This window comes from Hippopotamus amphibius, chromosome 2, assembly GCF_030028045.1.
Source record: "Hippopotamus amphibius kiboko isolate mHipAmp2 chromosome 2, mHipAmp2.hap2, whole genome shotgun sequence".
NCBI lineage: Eukaryota > Metazoa > Chordata > Mammalia > Artiodactyla > Hippopotamidae > Hippopotamus > Hippopotamus amphibius.
In genome coordinates, this window is record NC_080187.1 from 190950076 (window position 1) to 190974059 (window position 23984).

At 37.8% G+C, this 23984-nt stretch overlaps 1 protein-coding gene and 1 long non-coding RNA gene across 3 annotated transcripts in view; one reads left to right on the forward strand and one right to left on the reverse strand.

Moving 5' to 3' along the window:
* SLC12A1 (solute carrier family 12 member 1) overlaps positions 1 to 23984 on the forward strand; it is an 88602-nt gene that overhangs the window by 5582 nt on the left and 59036 nt on the right. Inside the window, exons 3-9 of one of the 2 annotated variants that reach the window (XM_057722109.1) lie at positions 7332 to 7463; positions 7618 to 7693; positions 12906 to 13001; positions 15420 to 15559; positions 16848 to 16958; positions 18894 to 19005; positions 20566 to 20693. In XM_057722109.1, coding sequence (XP_057578092.1) covers positions 7332 to 7463; positions 7618 to 7693; positions 12906 to 13001; positions 15420 to 15559; positions 16848 to 16958; positions 18894 to 19005; positions 20566 to 20693 — 795 coding nt within the window. Of the gene's footprint in view, positions 1 to 7331; positions 7464 to 7617; positions 7694 to 12905; positions 13002 to 13534; positions 13631 to 15419; positions 15560 to 16847; positions 16959 to 18893; positions 19006 to 20565; positions 20694 to 23984 lie in introns of both variants that reach the window. The other variant, XM_057722110.1, reaches the window with a different exon arrangement.
* LOC130845216 (uncharacterized) overlaps positions 16844 to 23984 on the reverse strand; it is an 83320-nt gene continuing 76179 nt past the window's right edge. The window contains exon 4 of the long non-coding RNA XR_009051352.1: positions 16844 to 16935. This is a non-coding gene — a long non-coding RNA (uncharacterized LOC130845216). The remainder of the gene's footprint in view (positions 16936 to 23984) is intronic.

The window sequence follows — 23984 nt, forward strand, 5'->3', positions numbered from 1 at the left end:
TATAGTTGGTAGTGTATATATGTCTATGCTACTCTCTTACTTCGTCCCAGCTTCCCCTTCGCCCCCCGCCACCCCAACCCTGTGTCCTCCAGTCCATTCGCTGCATCTGCATCCTTATTCTTGCCCTGTCACTGGGTTCATCAGCACCATTTTTTTTTAGGTTCTCTATATATGAGTTAGCATACAGTATTTGTTTTTCTCTTTCTGGCTTACTTCACTCTGTATGACAGACTATAGGTCTATCCACCTCATTACATACAGCTCCATTTTATTCCCTTTTATGGCTGAGTAATATTCCATTATATATATGTGCCACATTTTCTTTATCCATTCATCTGTTGATGGGCATTTAGGTTGCTTCCATGTCCTGGCTATTGTAAACAGTGCTGCAATGAACATTATGGTACATGTTTCTTTGAGGATTATGGTTTTCTCTGGGTATGTGCCCAGTAGTGGGATTACTGGATCCTATGGTAATTCTACTTTTAGTTTTTTAAGGAACCTGCAAACTGTTTTCCATACTGGCTGTACCAACTTACATTCCCACCAACAGTGCAGGAGGGTTCCAAAAGGGAACTATTTTTAAGCCTCACTAACCACCATTGTTGTTAGCATTTCAGAAAAATACAATTACAAAGGACTGAAGAAAATATAAAGCCTCTCTATTAAAGTCATTGTTCTCATGTCACTGAAATAAACTGTCTATGAAAAGTATAAAATACTATAAAAACGAAGATGTAAATATTATTATTTTTAATGAAGCCAGTTGTATAGAAACTGAATTAAAACAAAAACAATGGAATGACTTCACATTTGGGTTTTTAGGCTGTTAGCAACTAAAAATAATTTGTAAATAAAAGCATTACGAGTGACTTGGGGAATTCCCTGGTGGTCCAGTGCTTAGGACTCTGTGCTTTCTCTGCCAAGGGCTTAGATTCAATCCCTGGTCAGGGAACTAAGATCCCACAAGCCTTGCAGAAAAAAAAAAAAGAGTGACTCAGTATAATAATATTTTTATGTCTCAGACATGGTACTCACTCTTGACAAATTCTCATTCAATCCTGTGACGACCCTTCAAGGTAGGTACTATTATTATTGCTATTTTATAGATGGGGAAAGTTTTATAAAGTCCTAAGGATCTTTAAGAGAAAATAATGACTTAAAGAAGTCAATAAATTTCCAGGGTCAGGAAGCCAAGGTCACATGGCTAATAAGGTGAAGCCAAGTCTGCATGACTCCAGAGTCCAAGCTTTTTACTACTATTTTCCATCCTAAGCCTACTCTCCTGCAGCACTTTGCCACAGCTCATTCATCAGCTATAGAAATGATAGAGCTCATGCACAAAGAAGAAACTGCAACTCAGGCATGATGAGCTGAGCAGGAAATCCTAATTTCTTCCTTGTTTGAGGGAATATACCAAGAGGCCATGTTGCTTCTCCTACAGAATTAATTGTAGGTCTCATTTTCACTGTGATTATGAAAAGCATTTATTAGCCATTTATTTACAAGAGCTACTGTAAAAAACAAGTTAAAGAGACTTGACATGTGCTCTCTAGAATCTTATTTTATAAGTCAAATGCCATTGTTATGGATAGAAATAAAGGACATATATAGTTGAGTTAACAAACATTAAACCACATAAATCAATGTATAAGTGCTTATCTTCTGTAAAAGGACAAACAAAATCTACAACACTTTCTCTAGAAAATAATCTTTTCTTTAGTGTTTCAAAGTTCAAATTTGGAACTTTAGCATTAAAATTGGGGATATCCAAAATTATAAATCATCACTAACCTAATGACAGCCAAATAAAATAGGCAATAAATGCTTTGAAGACCAGTGATTACCAGAAGACACCCTTAAAATATTTGTTGGAATGAAATTCTGAAGCTAAGGATTCATTTTAATACTTGTTAGAGTTTCTTAGTACCCAAGGCCAGTTCCCCTGGGAGCTTGCACTATTAAACTAATCTTTGGAAACAAAACAAAAAACAAAAAAATGATTACTTTCCCATTATAATTAGTTCAGTGATAGGTGGTGAATAGAATGGGCATTCCCTTAAAGGCACACTTGGAAAATGTTAAGAATCTTTTCATTTTATTTTCTTATGCTGGTTTATTATATATAGCTATACTTTTTTGTACTATGTTTTTAAAAATACAAGTCGATTTGTGTATGAGCTATGTGTTTTCAGATATAATGAAAATACTATGATTGTAAAGTGAAAGTGTGACCACTAGCAGCACGGTGTATAGTAGCTTTTAAAACAAGAAAAAAAAATCCCTCTCATTTTCATAATTTAAAATACTCCCCTTTATCACAAAGGGATAGAAATGTATAAACATGATAATATTGATCAATAAGATATGGAAATGCGATTAGAATTATATATTTTTCATTCTGAAATGAATCTTAGGAATTATCTGGTCTTTACTGGGATTGGTTTTAAAATTATTCAGTGGCAGGGGTGTGAGAAGTCTAAATGGAATAATATTGGCCATATGTTGATAATTGTTGAAGCTGAGTGATGAGTACATGAGATACATTATTCTCCCTAATATTGTGTATGCTTAAATATTGAAAAATAGTAAAAGAAACTTTAAAACAATGGGGAGGGGATCACCTAGGCCTAAATATTTTTGGAACTATTTCTCATTGATGGTCTAAGATTTCCACCATTCTGAGATTAAGGCTGAAAACTTGAAAACATATATAAAGGCAAATATTACCTCTTTAGAACTTAAAGAATAAACATATGTATTTTTTTCTTCTTTGATGATAGCCAGAAAGGTATTTGTCATTTTTCTGGGGTCTGAAAAATCATATATTTTATACTAAATAAAATAATTTAATCTTTCGTCATCTAGAAAAATCCATTAAGAATTTACTTAAACTGCAATTGAATTGATTGACGTGATTGAATCTTTACTAGTTTATCAACATTGGAGGAGGTAAAGTCTTTTATGAAATAGACTTTTCTTTCTTTCTTCCTTCCTTTCTTTCTTCTTTCTATCTTTCTTTCTTTCTTTCTTTCTTTCTTTCTTTCTTCTTTCTTTCTTTCTTTCTTTCTTTTCTTTCTTTCTTTCTTTCTTTCTTTCTTTCTTTCTTTCTTTCTTTCTTTCTTTCTTTCCTTCTTTCTTCTTTCTTCCTTTCAACATACTTTATTTTACCTTCTCTGAATACTTAATGCACAGGTAGAACTCTTGGTAAATAAATAATCATTCCCTAAAGCTATGCAATTTAAAATGCATTTATGAAAGGTTGTAGGTCAGCATTTATGGTAATAGAGTGTGAACAAACAAATTAATTCAAAGTATGAAGGAAAGAAACTGAGTTCAGGCAGCAGTCATAAAACTTTTAGTCTTTGAGACTTTGGTCCCAAGAACATGCACCAGCCAGGAATCTGCCAGCCACTGGTTATACCTCACAGCCATGAAGTCTGCACAAATGCTCAACCTGAAGTCTCGTTTGTACTTTGATGATCAGTTAACTTTATAATTGCTGTTTGGGCTTACAAAGGAGGCATTTATTAAAGAGTGAAACCAAGTTTTGCTTTCCCATGTTAGAAGAAGGAGATGGCAAACATAGAAAAATGATTTTGCCTTGGAGTAAACTACTTCAAAGTAAAATTTTCAGAAAACGCAATGGATTTATCCTCATTGGCAGTATTCAGGAAAGGTTAAGTAACTTGCTGGAGGACAGGCACTGAATTAATTGCATTGCCAAAACTAGATTCCAAGTCTCCCAGTTTATACGGTGCAGAGATTTTTCAGCTCCCACATGAAAGCAAGGAATGGAAATAGATTCTGTACTTATAAATTTATTCTCAGACCTTCACTGTCAATGGAAGAAATATACATGTGAGGGATTTCTCCCCTTTGTGGTATAAATATATATAAAACTTTGAAACTCTAGCAGATTGAACATACTTACCTAAGAGAGAGTGAAGATCCTACAGTGACTCTATTTTTGAATAATTTAGAAAATTATTACGTTACTCATTTCTATATATAATTATTTCCTTGACATACCCTCATAGAATACTATTTTTACTTCACATTGTGATGTCCTAGTGATAAATTGAATAACAGTTAAACTATGACCAGAAGGGTATCCATCAGATAGAAATGTTCATTTAAGGAGAAATTTTAAATATCCTATTAATCCTTTAGCCTACAGTGCAAGATTTTTTTTTTAAACAATCATTGGTATTCTCATTAATCCAGATCTAAGGATCATAGTTACCGTCAGAATTCATCAAAGAGAAGAGTAATTTCCTGGACCAAACCCTCAAGTTCAGGTTAATCAGGAAACATGGGTTTTATTCCCAAGATTGCCTTTACAATGTGAGTGACTAAGGCTCTGTCTCAGGGGCTCCCCAATTAACCCAGAAAAAGGAAATTGCCTTCTCCCTGACTGAGTAGCTGCTGATGGTCTGGCCATGGGATCTTGATTAACTAGAATATTGACAATTTAAAAAATTTTTCTCAAATCAAATCAAATAAATGAACCTCCTAACCAAATGATCTCTTCAACATTCATGAATATTTTAACATATTCCTCAATTCCTTGCTCTCATTGATTTTTCCAGTTATGCAAAATAAAAGTTATATTTGACCTACTCAGCTGCCTTACGAGTGTAGAATCCTTTCAGAGAAAAATATTGATATAATGTTAATTGACTGGAGAACAACCTCAAATATTTCATTCATCTGTAACTAACTGTATTGTATAGACATGTGAGATCCAATATGATAGCTCTAGCCACATGTGGCTACTGAGCACTTGAAATATGGTTGGTATAAACTGAGATGTGCTATCAGTGTAAAATACACACTGGATTTCAAAGACACAGTATGGAAAAAAAGAATGTAAAATATCTCATTAATATTTTTATAATGACTATATGCTGAAATGATAATATCTTATACAGATCTAGTAAGTAAAGTATATTATTAAAACAGTCTGTAATTCAGGTCCCTCCTGCAAGGTGGGGTGCCCCTACTGCTAATGAATATTTACACTGCAAATATGGGAAATGTGATATTCTACAAAAGTGAAATATTTTTTTTAACGTAAGGATCCATATCTGAATACAAGTTATTTCATGAATTTCTTTTTACTTTTATTGAAGTAGCTACTGAAAAATTTTGAATTACATGCATGACTTGCATTTGTGGCTGGTATAGATCACCAGTTTCTGCCCAGTTCAGCCTCAGTTTCTATGGATTTTCTTTATCCATATCTTACATTGATATGAATATATGATGTCAACTTTCAATTATCTGTATAAATAGGGACTGAGGATGCTTAAGATTAAGATGTTTCTCAGGTAATTCAAAACTAAATTTTAACCATTAATTTCAGTTTCTGATTCCATTCAATTTTGCTCCTAATGCTGTCAGAAAAGAATAAGATGATCTGACTTGGGATTCATTCCCTTTCTGTCTCTTGTTTAGTGTGGCCTGAACAGAGGAACAGTGAGAAATGGAATACCCGATAGGGAAGGAAGAAAAAAGAAATAGGAGGCAAGAATGGATAAGAAACTAGGTCATCTACTTTTAAGTGGTAGAAGTTGGGTGGCCTTCGAGTCCACTTTGTGGATTCAATACTGTTTATCAATGGCCTGCTGTACGGCAGGACCTGGGCTAGTATGGAGAAGTAACCTATACCACTATCTTCCTCCAGTTCAGTTCACATACAATTCAGTTCTTATCACATTGTATTACACTGGTTACTCAAGTGTCGTACTAGTATCATGAAAGGAAGTCTTATGGCAGAACAAAATTGGGAGAAATCCTTGCTTAGAGGACGTGCTGAAAGAAGGAGACAAGAAATCAGAATTACTTGACTAAACATCCCAGATTTGGATCATCTTACAGTGGGGATGCTAATGGTACACCAAAGCATGGCAAGAGCAAGAACTTCAGTTGTCACAAAATAAAGCCCTTATAATAAATACTGAATATTTACATTACACCAGTCCCATTTTAGAGGGAAAATATGCCCTTGTCCAAGACCTCTTAGCTAGTAATGTCAGAACACATCATCCTAGACTTAAACCAGTTTAGACCGCTTAAGATAAAGTTGTTCTTTATTTTTTTTTTATTTTTTTATTTTTTTGGCACACGGGCTTAGTTGCTCCACGGCATGTGGGATCTTCCTGGAGCTGGGATCGAACCCGTGACCTCTGCATTGGCAGGCGGATTCTTAACCACTGCGCCACCTAGGAAGCCCTGTTCTTTAATAATGATAATCAACTGCTGAATCTAAAAGGCTTCCCTAATAATTACAAAATCCCTACTGGAGAAGATTGCTTTTGGGGAGCTCAGTGGGGTGTAGTCTAACCATTAGCGTCAGGAAGGTGCCAGATAGGCTAAGTTAAGTGGGCACATTTGAAATTATTCAGTCAAATCTAAAAGAAAAGCTAGAAAGTTGTTCTTAACTTGAGAGAAACACGGTTATTTCCTTTCCCATTAAATTGAGACGATCCTACTCACAGGGAAGATCTTTTTCAAAATTACGCCACAGGAAAGAGAAAAAACAAACCAAAATATAAATAAAGGTTTTGACCTCTTCATAGTACTTGCTTCTTATTTCTACTCAGCTTACTTATCTAGTAGTCAGTAGGGAGACTTCTTTCCTTCTGTATAATACTACTGCACATCCAACAATTCGCAGGCAAAGGCATATCAAATCTGAAAGAAAAGTCCCCTACAGAAATAGCATTCTTATAGCCATACAGTGCCTTTACACCTTTTAAGAATACTCTAAACCTTTTTTTTTTAAGAAACTACTTCAATGTGTTCTTTTATTGAATCTTCTTAAAGATACTCTGATGTGAGTGGAGAAGTTTAGTTATTATTATTTTAGATGGATAAAATGAAGCCCAGGAAGGTTAATAGAAAGAAGGGCAAACATTGCGTTTAGTGAGGAAGGGTAAGTTTCTGGCCCTCTTACCTTGTCTCCTAAGAGACCCTCATTCTCTCTTGATAAGCTTTCCTCCCTACCTTGCATTCCTTCTCTCTTGTGATCGTTTTGTATTCTAAATTTATCCAAATCTGATCATTTTCCCCTAAGGTAATAGTCTCACCAGTAGAAGAACTGCCCAGTTTCCTTTACCATCCTTGCAGTCTCAGTGATGCCTGAAATCACCCACAAAATGAACACATCAGCTCCCAGGGCAAAAAATAATCATCTTACTAAAATGACTGGAATATGTTTGGTTTTTGTCTCAACTTTTATGTCAATTGTTTTGATTTGCCTTTGGAAGTTTTATGGAACTGTGTGTTGACCAAATTCTGTGTCTTTGCTATCTATAAAAATGCAGAATGTAGCAGTGGCCCCGGGTTCAGCTGACGTGGTTGCTAATGGCGATGGGATGCCTGGAGATGAACAAGCTGAAAACAAGGAAGAAGATCAAGCCGGTGTTGTGAAGTTTGGATGGGTGAAAGGTGTGCTGGTGAGAAAGCTCCTATGTTTACAAATGAAAACTATCTGTCCAGTGTCCTAGTGGATTAAGTGTTAATAAGGCCTGAATACCAGAGTTACAAAGACGGCTGGGTGTTGCCCCACTGTCACGTCTCATGTCCTTTCCATGCTCCTCCAACCCACAGGTAAGATGCATGCTGAATATCTGGGGTGTCATGCTCTTCATTCGCCTCTCTTGGATTGTTGGAGAAGCTGGAATTGGTAAGCACTTTTCCCCTCCCACATAGTTCTCAATGTAAATGAAAAACTCAATAAGCAACTTGCTTTCACCATTAATGCTGAATGTGAGATGAAGGTCACAGAATGAATCTGCACTTGGGCTCTTCTACTTTTCCTCTTTGATAGTGTTTGTCAGAGAGGAAAGGTACACTGTTAACTCCTGGGAGACTGGAATTTTCCAGCTTACCAACCAGATAAATGCTCAAGTAAATATGTCATCTTTTCATAGAGTTTTAGGTGTACAGGTGTACAGAGATATATTCATTTTAAAGAATAGTATTCACATTTAGGGACATTCTGATGTTCATCAGAGTATCCCCCTTATGATTACTGGCAAAACTTCACTAAGAAAATATAACTTGTGGGAAAACTGGTGAAAATGTGACTTGACTAATAAAAATGTTGAATTCTTGAACATTTTCCAAAGAAAATAATTGTGTTATACTTTCAGGTACAAGTAGTAAGAAAACAAAGCTTAGTATTGCCAGGTAGAACCTTAAAATGATAGATAAAATGACAGATAATGTATGTAACTATTGATAATTTTTCTAAGTGGAAAATGGATGATGTTGAAATTATTTTGAGTGCTTATTTAATGTTTTTAAATATTATATTTCAAAGTATTGTTTCCTGTGGCAAATATTTTTATTGAGAGTATACTGCTAAAATTTATATAAAAATTTATTTGCATTTTATCAAAGTTTCTGATTCAATGTGATAAAAATTAATGACATTCTACTCTGTGTATGGAAAATACATTATAGATTCACTTTGTGGGGGGACTCCTATAAATCATTAGTATCAAGAACAGAGAAGTTCAGATGAGCTTTCAGATTCTACTCCAAAATATGTCTCAATTCGCATTTAAAAGGCATGAGGTCGTTATTTATTGCCTTTACTCCTCAAAACAGATTCAGAATCACCAGAAGACAATGTGAAAAAGAAAGAGCTGGAACCAGTTCCCATAGTTTTTCCTCACTGCATGTTTGGCAACTGCTGGGTTCCTGACAAAGGGCTGCTTGCTGGCTTTATGATGCATATCAAATGAACACTTACAGCCTCAGGGTCCAAAATAAGTATATTCTGTTCCATGGAAAATCTGCATCTTAATATTGCCAAGTTGTTGCTCCAGGGTTTCATGCAAAATTAGTTTTTTAAGGGCAGTTTAGTAACTTATTGAGATCATCAGGAAACATTACTTTATTTGGAGGTGTGAGTGTAGCCCAGGGCAAGAGTGATTCTTTTTAATGCAACTTATTTAAAATCCGTATGTTTGGGCAATAATCTGAACTTTAATCAGATCTTACATTATTCCACACAGTCAACCCAGTTTCATGTTTATTGCAAAATTGTAGAATATGAAGAATTCTATCTTCTGCTAAACTGTTTATTATACTTTCAGACATCAGTATTGTTTTAATAAGGACCCTTTATTTAAGTAGTCAAATCCAACTTCAAAAGAGAGTACAGTTCTACCTACATGCATGTGCAGTGGGTTTTCCTTTGAATGGAGGTTTTTTGTTTTGTTTTTTTATTCTGAGAAAGTAGACTTTAGTGAGTGGTAGAAACTTACTATCACCCTTCCTCAGTTTTATTGGACTTTGTTACCAACTTAAAGCTGAATGAGTTAAGTCACCGTCTGGGTCCCATTTGGGTTCCCTTTTTTGGGAAAGAAAACAAACAAGTACCTGCAGTACTCCCTTCTTGCTTTGGGGGTAGCCTGGGGAAGAAACCTGAATACAGTTTCAAGCTCAGACCCTGGGAACAAAGCCAGAGGAAGCTGTAGCCAGGAGTAATGGTAGCTACAGTCCTTGGGTAACCTTTCTAGGGCTATAAGTTCTGGCTGCCTTGTCCCTAAAAGTATACAGTAGAATGAGGGGATAATGCCATCTTGTTGTTCTCTGTCTTGACCACCTTGGCTGGGGCGTGATGGTATCCAATAAAAAACATCAAGCAAGGAAGAATGGTGTGAAAAGCAGGTACGACCTGAAGCAAGTCATTTATATTCTGTGCATTTCACTTTCTCATCTGAAAATTAGGGAGCTGGATTAATTGTTTCCCAATCAATTCTCTGAAGACAAAGCTAAAGAACCTTGCTGAACAGGCAGACACAAATTGCAATAGGCTGAGGGTAGCTCAATAATCTTCAGTCTGTGAGATGCATAAGAAATACCTGGGAAGTTAGTTACAAAACTGCAGAATCCTGGGGTTCACTTGGAAAGCGCCAAAGTCAGTAAGTCTGGGCATTTTTAATAAGCACCCCAGGCATTTCCTAAAGCAGGTTGTTCAAGGACTGAAGTTTGGGAAAACTGTGAACTGAGTGTTTTCTAAGCTGCTTTTATCCTGGGATTTTCTGTTTGATTGCTGTTTAAAAGCATACAACTTTGTTCCAGGATTTTAAATGGCTCGCAGAAATATATACAGCGCAAAAGGATAAATTAAGAATTGCTCAGAAAATAAAGGCAAAGGGAATATAAGGGTAGGGAAACAGTAAAAGGCAGAGTAGGTTGAATGTGATGAAATGCAAACTACATGGTTCTGTTCAGTTGCTGAGGTAAGCTAAACATTTGCTATCAAACTTCCTCAAAACAAAAGCAAGAGTTAAAATAACGTGCAAAAAAAATAAAAAGGAATTATCTGTAGTGGCACACAGACCTGAAACCTCAAAACAATGTAGAGGCGATGCTCACCACAGGGTCCCTGCAAAAGATAAGAAAGTATTTAGAGCAGCCCTTTCTCACAACACCAAACGTTTAGGAATCTATAGGAGCCAAACCAATATAGTCTAAGTTTGCATCGATGCCCACGGTCCGCCTCTTCTTACTGCACTTTCAACTGTAAAATAGCCTAGAAACTTCTGCTAGAGCCAGGATATAACTGGAGACATCAAAAGAGCCAGCTTCCAATACCTCATTCCCATTTCTGTCCCTAACCTCCTTCCACCTCCCCTTCTTCTGGGGCATGGCCAGAGAGATCACGGCCTCTCCTGGCTGACTGCTCTTCTTATCCTTGGAACAGGAGACCCTACCAACAACAATTATGAAGCATTCACTTTATGACAGAGAACACCCCAAACAGGCCCAGGCAAGTGCATTCTGATTGGACCCAGGGTGATTTCAGTGCCTACAACTTCTCCCTGAATTTGAGGTTGACCTCCATTGAGGAGGGTGATGTAGGGCATGAAAGCTGTTTTCCCTTTACTCATCTTAGGCTCATTGGCTAGGGCCCTGTAAATTAGACTGACAACATCCAGATTAACAAGAGAAAAACAATCAGAAGTTTATTAGCATGTGCATCATGTGTATACATGGGAATCTTCAGCCATGAGTAACTCAAAGGGGTGGCTAGAACTTGGGCTTATACAAGCATCTTAACAAAAAACAACACATTTTTAGAGAAGTAACAAGACAAAGGAAAAGAGCGCATTTCTAGAGTGGCACATTGTGGGAAGGCAAATGTATCGGGGAGCTAATGGAAGATAAGGGCCAGTTAGTTAAGTCTATGGAGATTCCTTTCGTACCGTCTCCAGCTGTCTCCAGTCCCCAGCTGATAACTGTCCCCAGTATAGAGGAAAGAGGAGACCCTGTATAAATTTATGTCTGGCCTTTAGGCAAACAAGGGGAGGTATCTGCTTTTTTAAAATTGTCTTTAGCTCAAAATAATCTCTATGTTAAAGTGGCAAATTTTCAGACAGCATAGTCTGCTACCCTTCAGTGTCCTCCTGGCTGAGTATTTCCTGAAACTGAAAGCAGCCTTGACTTCCTCTGAATTCTCCCTCTCATAATACATGATTCTGCACTATGAGATCCTTGAGGGTAGTTTTTTCATTTTTATTTTTCCTTGCATTTCACATACCACTTAACACAGCTGGATATATAGTTGGCTTTCAATAAACAACAGCTGTTATGACTATTGTGAATATGATCAAAGAGCAGTGCCATTGATTATGCACTGTGTTGTATGCACTATGCTACTGTACCTTACCATGCTGTCTTTACACATGCCACTGCTGTCTTTATACATGGCCACTTTACACATGCATTCTTTCTAATTGCATTGCCAGAGCTTACATAGCCAATAAGTAAATGTAGTTTTATTAGATTCTTTCCACTTTACTCATCTGCCAGATGAACAATTTTCTATACAACATGTAATTTTCTACTCCTACACAATCAAATATACATAAAAAGATAGTTCCCTGGAAGGATGAGCATTTACTCTCTAGTAATATTAACAGCTTGGGATTGTTCAGACCAATTATTTTGTTTATGGGTGTCTAGAACTTCATAAATAGTGAGGTTCACATTGAATTTTGACCAGCCATAGTTGTTCAGTTATGTGCAATTTTGCACTGCACACCTTAGGTCGTGAGTTTCTTGAATCTGTGCTACTACAGGCAGAAAACTTCAAAGCTGAGTATTTACTCTGTGGTGATTTCCAGACCAACTTGTAAAACTCAAATGTGGTCTTTGGTGATTTACTCTAGGCTTGCTGGCTTTTATGTAAAAGACCTAATGGATTATTCCACTATTTAATTGCCTTTATTTTTCCTCTCTCAACTGAGGTCTTGGTGTGATTATCATCGGCTTAGCCGTGACAGTGACTGGTATCACTGGTTTATCCACCTCTGCTATTGCTACAAATGGATATGTCAGAGGAGGTAATTAAACTTGTGACCCGCGTGTTCATTTGTAAGGTAAAGGCAATACAGGCTCAAAGAGTTAACCATTGACCTTTCTGGAGTGTTTTCAAAGGTAATCCAAGTTGGTTCCTTTTTTTACCCCTGCCAGGCAAGAGAGATGCGAGAAAAATGGAGAAGGCTTTAACCTTTGTCAAACCCTCAACTTTCTCATTCAGGTGCCTCTCAAGCAAGAGAGAAGGTCAAATGTTATGTTTTCTCTTTTCACAGGCAGGGTAGTTTCTCTCCCAGGACACCAGCATAAGTCAACTTTTCCTTTACAGGGCTGCATTTTAGATTGTGTTTACTTTTGGAAACCATCCTTCATCATAATGAGCAGTTCTCCGACCTGATCTTTACGCCAGGCAAACCAGTTTCTCCTTAGCACGAAGGAACTCCATTGGGGCCCAAGGCTTGGACGTGAAAACTTAAATTCAAAGCAGTGTAGTTTGCAGCAATAGGGAATCCAAGGAAGAAAAGTAAAATGTAATATCTTCTATCTTTCATTGCTGACAGGTCTTGGAGTTGTCATAATTCTTCTTTCCACCATGGTAACTTCTATTACTGGGTTGTCAACTTCTGCAATAGCAACTAACGGGTTTGTTCGTGGAGGTAAAATTTCTAAGATATCTAAATGCTCTCATCACTTGTTACGGGTAGGCAAAAACTTTTTGTTATACTTCTTTTTGTTGGGAACAAGAAAGTAGCCCAATGTTCTCGAAGCCTGGCTAACGAGGTGGGTGAGCTGGACACAGAGGAAACATAAGGTACTGTGCATATAGTCCTGGTCTACTCTGGTCATCTGTGGTCTCTCTTTTAATGGTCTTCTCTGGCACACTGCAGGTCATGGTTTCCAGATGTTCAAATTCCTTGGGTAAATGCTCTCTTTTTCAGGCTGCTGCACACCTCTTGCTGGCGTTTCTTGGAAAATGACGACTCGACACAGCTCCAGTTTTAAAGTTTAGTACATTTCAGGTGCTTCCTAGACCTTCCTAGATCTAGATGGAATGCGATCTTTTAGAACATTTCAGGTTTTTCGTGGGGAGACTGATCCTTCCTTGACAAAATTCAGACTGCTGCCTCTTGAAGTACTGCTGACTTCTTGAAGTCCTGGAGCCAAACACCTTTCTTGGGGGATTTTTCAGGTCTTGGAGTCATCATCATTGGCCTGAGTGTGGTAGTGACAATACTCACAGGTATTTCTATGTCTGCTATTTGCACAAATGGAGTAGTAAGAGGAGGTAAGCCAATTCAGGTACTTATGACTACAAGCTTTGATTATGTAATAATGTCTAGAGTTGGTTTCATGTTGGAAGTAAAATTTGTACATTGATAATTAGTCCCCAAAGCCTTAAAACAAAACAAAATAATCCAAAATTTAAACAGCAAGGCAAAATTCTTTTCAACTAAAATTAAGAGATCCCCAGAAAAGATTTTTTTGGCCCATTGCCTGTGATTAAACATGTTTATAAAGTAGAGAATGACCAGGTGTCTAGAATGAAAGCATAGAGTTTTAGAGTGAAATAGACAGTTTCTTTGTGCCTTGCACGAGCCCCACTGGCTTGCTCCCAGGCCCCTCTCAGAAGGGTCTTCTCCGGCACCGCAGCTGACACGGCTGGCACTTCCCACTCAGTGAGCCCTCAGAGTTCACCCCTACACTATGCTCCCAATGGCCAACAAGCTTGAGAAGATTCTTAAAAAGAAAATGAAAATAAATGAAACAAAGAGTTACTTCCACATCATCCAGGAAAAAGTGGGCCTGGGCAGAAAATGAGTATGTAAAGTTTGTCATTGTTCTTCTAACTTCCTTTCTTCCCTCCCATTCTGTTTTTGCTCCTGGGGTCTCTACTTGGGTACTTATCCAGATCTGCCTACCCAGGGCCTTCTAAAACACCATCTTACCCACAAAACAGCTCCTCTCACAGCTCCTGGCTGTCTCTCATTTTGACCAAGCCTAGTAACTGGCTGCTAACGTCTTTAATGTAATCAGGACAAAGAAAGTAATGGGGATTTGCCCCACCCAAATAAAAGTTTGCATTTTTAGAGAGGGTGTTGTCCCTTTGACCCAAAGGAGTGACTATAGTGGAGGAAACGGTGAAAACTTTTCAGCAAAAGATACTTTTGATTGTGGATGTGTGTTCAGTGTCATTCCTTGACCAGTTCAGTCTACCTACAAGGCTAGCTCAGTGGAAGAAGTCATTGATTCACTATGGGCTGCGATAACATCCAGTTATCTAGGCCTTTTAACATCTAGTCATTTTTACCTTCAGTAACATGCTCTCAGAACTCTTGACATAGTAAACTACTCTGGCTCAGTCTTTCCTGTGCCCAGAAGTATACAGCCATGAGTAGAACTTCCTTTTCAAGGTCCAAGAAGGAAGCGATCGTTCCAGGTCCTCCCTCCTTACTTCCCATTTGCCACACCCCTATACATATAGGTATTTGGCAATAACCATACCTTCTTGAGCTAAGACCATCAAAACTAAGCTGATGTACAGAGCGGATAATACATAGCACTATACAAGTATCTTTTTTTTTTTATACAGGTATCTTTTTAATGTAGTAAATGTATACCAGAAATTATACCAGAAGGAAAGTTAGAATGACAGTGTTAAACTTTACCCACTTCATTTTCTGCCTGGGCCTGCCTATTCCTGGAAATTTCAGATATGAAATTTTACTTCAGTTACATTATTAATTTGAACTTTCCAATGAAGTTTTTTAAAAGACAGAGAATTTGAGGGGTAAAGTTTGCCGTATTCTTATTTGTAGCATTTGTGTATTATAGGCTTCAATAAATTGGACTTTATTTAGTCAGGGCAGTTCTATTGTAGATTATATATAGAATGCAAGGCAGGGCTAAGTTATCCATTATGGTGACACAAGATTTCTAAAATTACTAGGATTTATAATATTTTTATTAGAATAATTAGTATTTTAAGTGTTCTCAGATATTCAAAACTATTTGGTCATATCAACTAAACCCTCTAGAAGTTCCTCACCGTAAAGCATGTTCATTTCTTGTTTCAGGTGGGGCCTACTACCTTATTTCCAGAAGCTTAGGGCCCGAGTTTGGTGGCTCTATAGGCTTGATCTTTGCTTTTGCCAATGCAGTGGCTGTTGCTATGTATGTGGTGGGATTTGCTGAGACTGTGGTAGATCTTCTTAAGGTAATTAAAAGCTTTTCTTTTCTTCAGCCAAGCAACATAATTCGGTTTAATTTGCTTTTTCAGGGCACTAGGGGACATCATTATGGCAAGATGAGAGGAAATAGATTTATTCTGCAGAATGTGGAAGCTGAATGTAGTTGAAGGAGCCCTAGGCTTGGCAGCAGAACTGGCTCAGAGTCCTGGCTCTCACACTTACCAGCTGAGAGATTTTGGACCAGTCTCTGTTCAACTGAACCTTGTTTTTCAAATCTATAGTATGGGCTAATAATATTGTGTATGTCTTTCATAGAAATGTGATGCAGATCAAATGAAATAATATACATGAAATACAGTGTAAAATATGAAAGAAGAGATAAATAATGGGTATTATGGTCAGCAGCAATATTACTATTATGGTTATAGATTTCCAAAGGGAAAGAAAGTTCCAACATTAGAAGAACTCACTGCAGGAAACTGGGCCTTTTTTAGCTTAGGTGCCCCATCTGGAAGGTATATATGTGAACACATTAATCAGCTGGTATATGAGCTAACTTCTAGTCCTCCTTTCACGGTAGTGATAGCAGACACTGAATTCAATTGATAACAGTACCTCTATTTGAAAATTAGATGAATAAATGAGTGGATTATATAGTTCATAATTTGTTCTTTAATTGAGTAGCACTTATTTTTTGTTTTTTTTGTTTGTTTTTTTAGTTTGTTAGTTTTTCTTGTTTTCTTTTCTTTTTTTTTTTTTTTTTTATTTTTTGGGGGGGTACACCAAGTTCAATCATCTGTTTTTATACACATATCCCCGTATTCCCTCCCTTCCTTGACTCCCCCTCCCTCGAGTCCCCCCCACCCTCCCCGCCCCAGTCCTCTAAGGCATCTTCCATCCTCGAGGAGTAGCACTTATTTTTTGATACTGGCATTGGAAACCACTCATTTTTATTCCTCTAGGATTCCCCTTGACACACAAAAATAACTAGTCATTATTCTGAAACAAAACATGATATCTGTATGTACCCATAATTTTATTTAGTGCTACAATAGCTTTAAACGCTGTGCCTAGAATGAATCTCTAAAATATGTAACTCCTAACCTTGGCTATCAAAGGCTTATTATCATAGGAAAAAGTAATATTAGATTCTTTATCTTCTCCAATTTATGAGCACTTCATTTTTCTATTATCCTGTATAGCCCCAGACAAGTGCCCTGAAAAAGCATAGCATCTCTTCTTACTGTTAAATGCTACACTAAGACATACAGGCAAAAAAGTTTCTAACCATTTTAGTGATTTTTTTTCTTCCAGGAGAGTGATTCGATGATGGTGGATCCAACCAATGACATCCGGATAATAGGCTCCATCACAGTGGTGATTCTCTTAGGAATTTCAGTAGCTGGAATGGAATGGGAAGCAAAGGTGAATTTCTCAAAATGATATTACCAACACTGCTAGTCAACTTCCCAAACAAATTGCAGGAATAGAAGGAACTCCATATTCAAAAAATTGCTATTATTACTTTCTGTGATAAAAGGAGCCAGGTCAGTGTTCAGTGGAACACCAAGCCCTCAAAGCACATAGTCCAGGCAGTTGTAAGTCGTAGCTCATGTGATCAGGCCTGCGCTTTGTCCTTTATGCTACAGTCACAGTGACAGAGCCAGCAAGATTGCTGCCATCTTCATGCACAGACCCCTGATGATCATAGCAAGAGCACATGCTGGAAGCCTGTGTCTGTTCATCATATCCCTGGTCTCCCCTTCCAAGCTGGCTGTGAGTGCTGAAGCCCACCACAAACGGCAAGTGTGTGTGGAGAAAATAACAAAGGCAGAAACTATCATGCCCCTCTGAAACCCAGTTCCCCAGCAGCAAATTTGAAGGCATCAGAGGCCCTGGAACTAGAGAATATCTGGATTTAACTGTTAGTAAACCAATAAAACTGGTTAGTAAATTTCTAAATGATGGGAGCATGTCTTTTGCTTGCTTTGTAACTCTCTACAGTGACTAATACAATTGAAACTCCTATGTTCCTATGTGCCTGGAGGTGCAGTCACTAGACCTCAAGTGGTCACCAGAAACAGAAAGATAGCCAGAGCCTCCCACTTACATAAGCAATAGGAAACATTCCTACCTGGCATTTATTTGTGGATTATGCATTCACACATTAAACAGAAATCGACTAAGTGCGTATCATGTGCGGGGCATTCTGCTGGGCCCTAGATATTCAGTTGCGACCCACACGGGCACAATCCCTGTCATAGTTGAGCATATGGTCTATGGGGAGATGAATAATAAACAAGTAGATAAACAAGTAAATATAGAAAGGTAAATTGTGAAAGTGCTATAAAGTAAATAAGCAGGGTACTGAGGTGGAACATAAGAGGGGGAACATACGTTAGATTATTCCCTGAGGGAGGCAATGTAGTTTCATGACAGTAGAAGGTGAATTTAGAGCTCCAGCTCTGCAATTAGAGTGGATTTGAACCTTGTTTATGTCTATATGACCTTTAGTAAATTACTTCACCTCTCTGGTTCTCAGTTTCTTTATCTTTAAAATGATAGCAGTACTACCTACTTCATGCAGCTGTGGGTGGTATTATTTACCTGAAAGAATATTGGTAAACTTAGATCTGCATCTCTTGTATTGTTAAGTCCTCCGTGGAAACTAGCTGTTATTGTTCAGATTCAGTGGTCAAGAAAGGCCTCTCTGAGGAGGTAACTAATACATAATGGATGAGAAGAAACAGTTTTGCAAAGTGTATGGAGAAGTGCATTTCCAGCAGGGGGAGCAGCATGCAAGAACGCCAAGCCAGTAAACTCTGAAATGTCAGAGGGATTAGAGAACAGTGATTTGGCTGGTCAACCTTGCAGACCACTTGTGCTGGGCACACACTGGTATGGTAGCCCAACATCAGGTGAACCAGGCATCATGGCAATTCTATGCATCGTACTGTGTTCTTGTACTCTTTCTGCAGTTAGCGCTGGGAAGGTGAGGAATCCATAGGTGCTCTGCCCGAGAAAGAAACCAACTCTACCAGTTTTCAGTCTTTTGGCTCCATTTATATTCCTAGGGAAACTGCAGTAAGTTACCCACTTAGTACTTGGAATGCCCTTGAAATGTCATTTTCAAGTGCCCAAGCACATGCACCCATTAAAAATATAACATCTAGACTCAGGCCAAATAAGACGTACTAAGATGCCATTTTATAAGAACACACTCATTACCTACTCTGGATAGCAGAATCTTAACTGGAATTATTAGATAGGGTCTTTCTTCAGTGGGCACTTATAACTTTTATAATTATGTAAAGTCACTGAATAAATCTAATTTGACTTCCTGTTATTTTGTCACTGCAGGCTCAAGTGATTCTTCTGATTATTCTTCTCATTGCAATTGCAAACTTCTTCATTGGAACCGTGATTCCATCCAACAATGAGAAAAAGTCCAGAGGTTTCTTTAATTACCAAGGTACATATGCCAAATATCTTGCTTTGCAATAAATGGTTCTCCATTGCCCGCCCCCATCACCATCCCCATGATTCCTGCCCCAGCCATTAGAATCCCCGTGTGATCCAGGGAAGAGCCTGGGGTTGGAGTCAGGAGAGCAGAGGGAGTCTCAGCCCTGCTGCAACCTCACATGATTGGGTCTCGGATTTTCCTGCCAAGGTGGGGGTGATAATAACAACTTCCTGAAGGGATTTTAAAAAGCAAGTAAGAGAGCAGATGTTAAAGTGCTTTGAAACTTTACAGTGCTGAGCACATCGTTGTCTCTGTCAAATAGTAGAAGTAGAGTGCGTGTGCAAGAAAGAGAACGTAGGGCAGACACTGTGTCCAACCACTGAGAGCACTGACGTCAAACACAGTCAGTTTTTCTTCCCACTAGCCTTTTCTGTACCTTGCTTTCTCATAGTGATACCAGTTGAGCATCACTGTCAGGTTTTCGAGCATAGAAGATTGTAGGAGTTATTAGTATAGCTTTTGTGATAATGACATGGCCCTGGACATAAACTTTGACTTCTCTCTTCTCTTCTACTCTGCCTATCCACTCTTTCGTATCTTTCCACTCTAGCTTACTCAAGAATCCACTGTTGAAGATTTTTCATATTTCCCCCCATTATTTACTCAGTTGTCAGTGTTTGTTCCCTTCTTATATTACACACTCCTTTCTTCCTGATTCTTTTTCTTTGTAAAGATTGTCTTGTTAACTATGCAAATCCTTTGCCTTTTGATTTTTTCCCTTTCTTCTGGCTTCTGCTGTAATTTTTATGATGTTTTAAATTTTCTTTCCTTATTTTTGTATCACCTTAGATTCTTTTGTTCACATTTTCTTCCTTCCTTTTCTTCATTTTTCTTTCTGTTTTTCTTCTAGATCATTTCCTTTTCATTTAAATAATTTGGTGACAGCATGTGGGACATTATTATCTTATGACCAAAGCTCCTCTCTCTATATATATATATATATTTTCTTTTTTTCTTTTATACATGAGAATTTGGTATAAGGACCTAAAATCCAACTCTGGAGACAAGGGGCAGGGAGGTTAGAACATTAGTAACAAAACTGTAAGATAGCCTCACCCACAAGGTTCTCCTATAATTAAAAAAAAAAAGGTGTAGAAAAGCAGTGTGTTAATTAAGGTGTGTATATATGTGAGAACATAGTTGTATGTGTGTAGGGCAATGTTTTGTGGTATATTTTTGAGTATGCCAGTATGATCATGAGAGAATTTTCCATTTCCTTCTTTTCCAATCTTCTAGTCTCAAAGAAGTGAGACAGCATGGATCTCCATTTGCATGAAAATTATTGATTTCTCAGGGTATGTCCTAGAGATCTAAAATCATGTGATGTGTTTTTTGACTCTTGGCAAATATTAACATGAGGTTCAGCAGGAGTATACCAATATCTTCAAGCTCATTCCATTTAGATTATAGGAACATGTTTGCATTTAGGGCTATAGAAGCCAAAGGAAACTTTATCTCCTACCTGTGAAGAAAGTCTACATGATAATTTTCTCATTATTTGTGTTGCAGCATCAATATTTGCAGAAAACTTTGGGCCAAGCTTCACAAAAGGTGAAGGCTTCTTCTCTGTCTTCGCCATTTTTTTCCCAGCAGCAACTGGGATTCTTGCTGGTGCCAATATCTCGGGAGATCTGGAGGTATGTTGTTTCCTCTGCTTTGTAATTCTGGGAGGTAGTGGTGCAGTGGGGCAGGACAAGGAGCTGTAGACATCAACAGTGACCATGTTTCTCTATAGATTTCAAAATTGTAAGATTTCTGCACGGTTTCCTAGTTATTTAAAAGTTCTCTCTTTTAATGACAAATTTTACTGCCAAATCATCCTATTCCAGATAGTTCTTCCGAAAGTCTTATTCAGTGATATTAGAAGGACAGAGTATATTGGCAGTGTGTCATAGTTCCAACAAAATGAATATAATTCAGCGAAAAAAATTTCAGAACCATCCTTTCTCTTTTAAACACATAATGAACAGAATATTCAAGAAAAACCAAAACCAAAACCAAATCACTTTAGTACTGAATACTTATGTTATTTAATTCAGAGGTACATTCACTCATTTAATAGGTATTTATTTAGCACTCTACTCATAATATTCTGTTAAGTACTGTACAGAGCATTGTATTACTTAGAATATTTCATAGGGCCAAGAACAGTGACCTAAATAAGACAGAAGTTTGTTTTCCTAGTGCATAAAAATTCAAGGTCATAGGCCATCTACTGGAATAAGAAAGGTCTGCTCCAAAAGGTAGCCCAGAAACCCATATGACCTCTCTTGTATTACCATTCCCTTGGGCTTTGCCCTCATCTGCAAGGTCCAAGGTTACTGATCACTTCCAAGATCACATTCCAATCCACAGGAAGATGGATAAGGAAGTAGAGGGCAAACAATCCCTGGACCTTGCATGTATCTTCTGTTGACATTCCGTTCACTGGAATTTAGTCTCTGTGACCTTACCTAGTTGCAAAGAAGACTGGGAAATGTAATCTCTAGTTGGACAACCATGTCCCCAGATAAAATATTAGGGGGTGCTAGCATTAAAAGGAAGAAGGTGAGAATGGATATTAGAGGACAATAAATAGTCTCTACCACACATGAAAAAATGTAGAAGACACAGGTTTTACCTCAATAAGTTTATAATCAACTTTGGAAGACAAGAAATATTTGCAAGAGTCATCAGGAGATATGTATAAATGAAAACTGAATGCATTGTCCAAGTGGATTATGAAATAAAAATTATGAAGAAATAGTTACATTAGGGACGATTTTCCCAAGGAAATAACTTTTAAACAGGAACTAAAAGCAAGGGCTGGATACTGACAACTGGTCAGGAAATGTAAGGGTATTCCAGACAGAGAAAACAAAAGAACAGACAGGAGTAGGAAAGCTTTGGGACAGTAAGGGGTCTCTCATGATTCAACTGGAGAAGGCCTGACAGGCTGGGTAACCTTATGAGGTAAGCAGAAAAGCTGTTGAAGGGACCTGAGTGAGAGAGATGTCTGCCCTAGAATATAACTCAGTGAAAGTGGGGACTTTGCCTTTGGTTTTTTTCATTGCTGTGTCCTTGGAGCTAGCAAAGCTTCAATAAATATTTATTGAGTGAATGAATAAACACATTTAGATTTGTTGTATTAAGGACCACAGCACCATGGTAAATTCTTGAGCAGAGATATGGCATAAAAAACAGTATGCTGAGCCTCGGAAAAATTAAGTAACTTGTTCAAAATGATTCAAGTTGTAAATTTTGCTTAGCAAAATTTAGCTCTGGATGTTGAGCTTCTGGTTTCTCAGATTTGGAAAAGCACCAGAGGTCACTGATGAAAATTTCTGTCAACGGTAAGACCGAACATTATTTAAACTAAATAATATTGTGCTTTCTTTAGACTCCTCAGAAACAAGTTTTTATTATTAGATGCTTAATAGTCAGTTCAGCTCAGCCAATACTTATTACTTACACCAGGCACCAGAGAAATGAAAAAGAGCTTGCTTGATCCTTCACTCAAGGAGTTCGTGGTCTATGAGAGAGACAAACTCTATATGAGTCGTAAGAAACGAGAACAGAATCATGTGCAAGGGAGAGATGAAACAGTAATTGCCTGTCCCCAAAGAAGCAAGGGAAGTCTTTCAGAGTAGGGGACACTCCATCCAGATTTGAAGGGATGAACAGGAGTTCATCAATAGGACAAAGAAGGGAGGGACATTTGGAACAGAGAACATGGAGTTTAAAGAGGCTCAGTGAAAGATGCTGCTAATGGAAATCATTTTATGTGTGCAGTGCGGCATGCAATTAAAATCTTTTCATCAATATATTAATAAACATATTTATAAAGTAATGTCTGTGTATCCTGGGCACTCTAGAAGTAAGCAAAGAACTAGAGGATATTCCATCTAAAAAAGGCAAGGCTTAGAATTCCTTTCTCCCAAGATAAGTGCTAACTTGGTTTAGGATCACTATATAGGTAAAGAATTTTACTTATCTGTCAATCTGTACTGAGAAATCTCTGATTTTGAGTTTAGCATGAAGAAAATGAGTTTACATGTAAAGATGTCCTATCATGATTTTTAGGGCACGTGTGGCCATAGTGTTGTAAAAAGCTGCATTCTTTCTATTTAAAAATACTCTGATGATTTTACAATTAAGCTTAACTTTTAGCACATACACTACTGTGTACTATTGTATAGAACTAGAGACCCTTTAAACTATGGACAGTGTAGTTTGGGTATTATCCCAAAACTAGCTAGAGACACTAAGGAAGTTAGATCAGAGAGTACCATGATTAGATATTCAGTTTAAAGAGAGTTTGCTAGCAGCTTGTGAGGGGTAGATTAGAGGGTGGGAGTGATAGGTAGGGAGACCAGCGGCAGAAAGATCAGTTACAGGATATCAGAGTAGTCTGGACAATAGATGACGTGAGCCTGAATTAAGGCCATGGCAGGGGAAATGGATCTAAGGGGTCATCTTTGGTCAGAGTTAGGAGAGGAAATAGAAAGGATGCTTTTTTACTATGATCTGCTGTGAGAAAACATTATATATCACAACCAAGTGCCTACATACAAAACTTCTCCTGAACAGTTCAATACTTTACTGCAAATGATGTCTTCTATTTTCACATCAGTGCTATTCTACTGTTTTCTTTTCATACTGGCTGCAACCTACTGAACTGATTCCATGGTGACTAGAAGCTCAGATTTGGCCATTGGGTTGAAATGGCAGAAGGACGTCAGAGGGACATGCCTAGTGGGCAGCTACACTTAGGAACCTGGAGCTCTGGAGAGGAACGAGGCCAGGACTGGAAGCCATGGCATGGATGAGTTTATCCAGGTTTGGGCAAGAGGGAGGAGAGAAGAGGACCACGGTAGCACCCAAGGGATATTCAAAGTATAAGTGGTAGAAAAGGAATCCACAAAGAAGAAACAGAAAGAGCTAAGAGG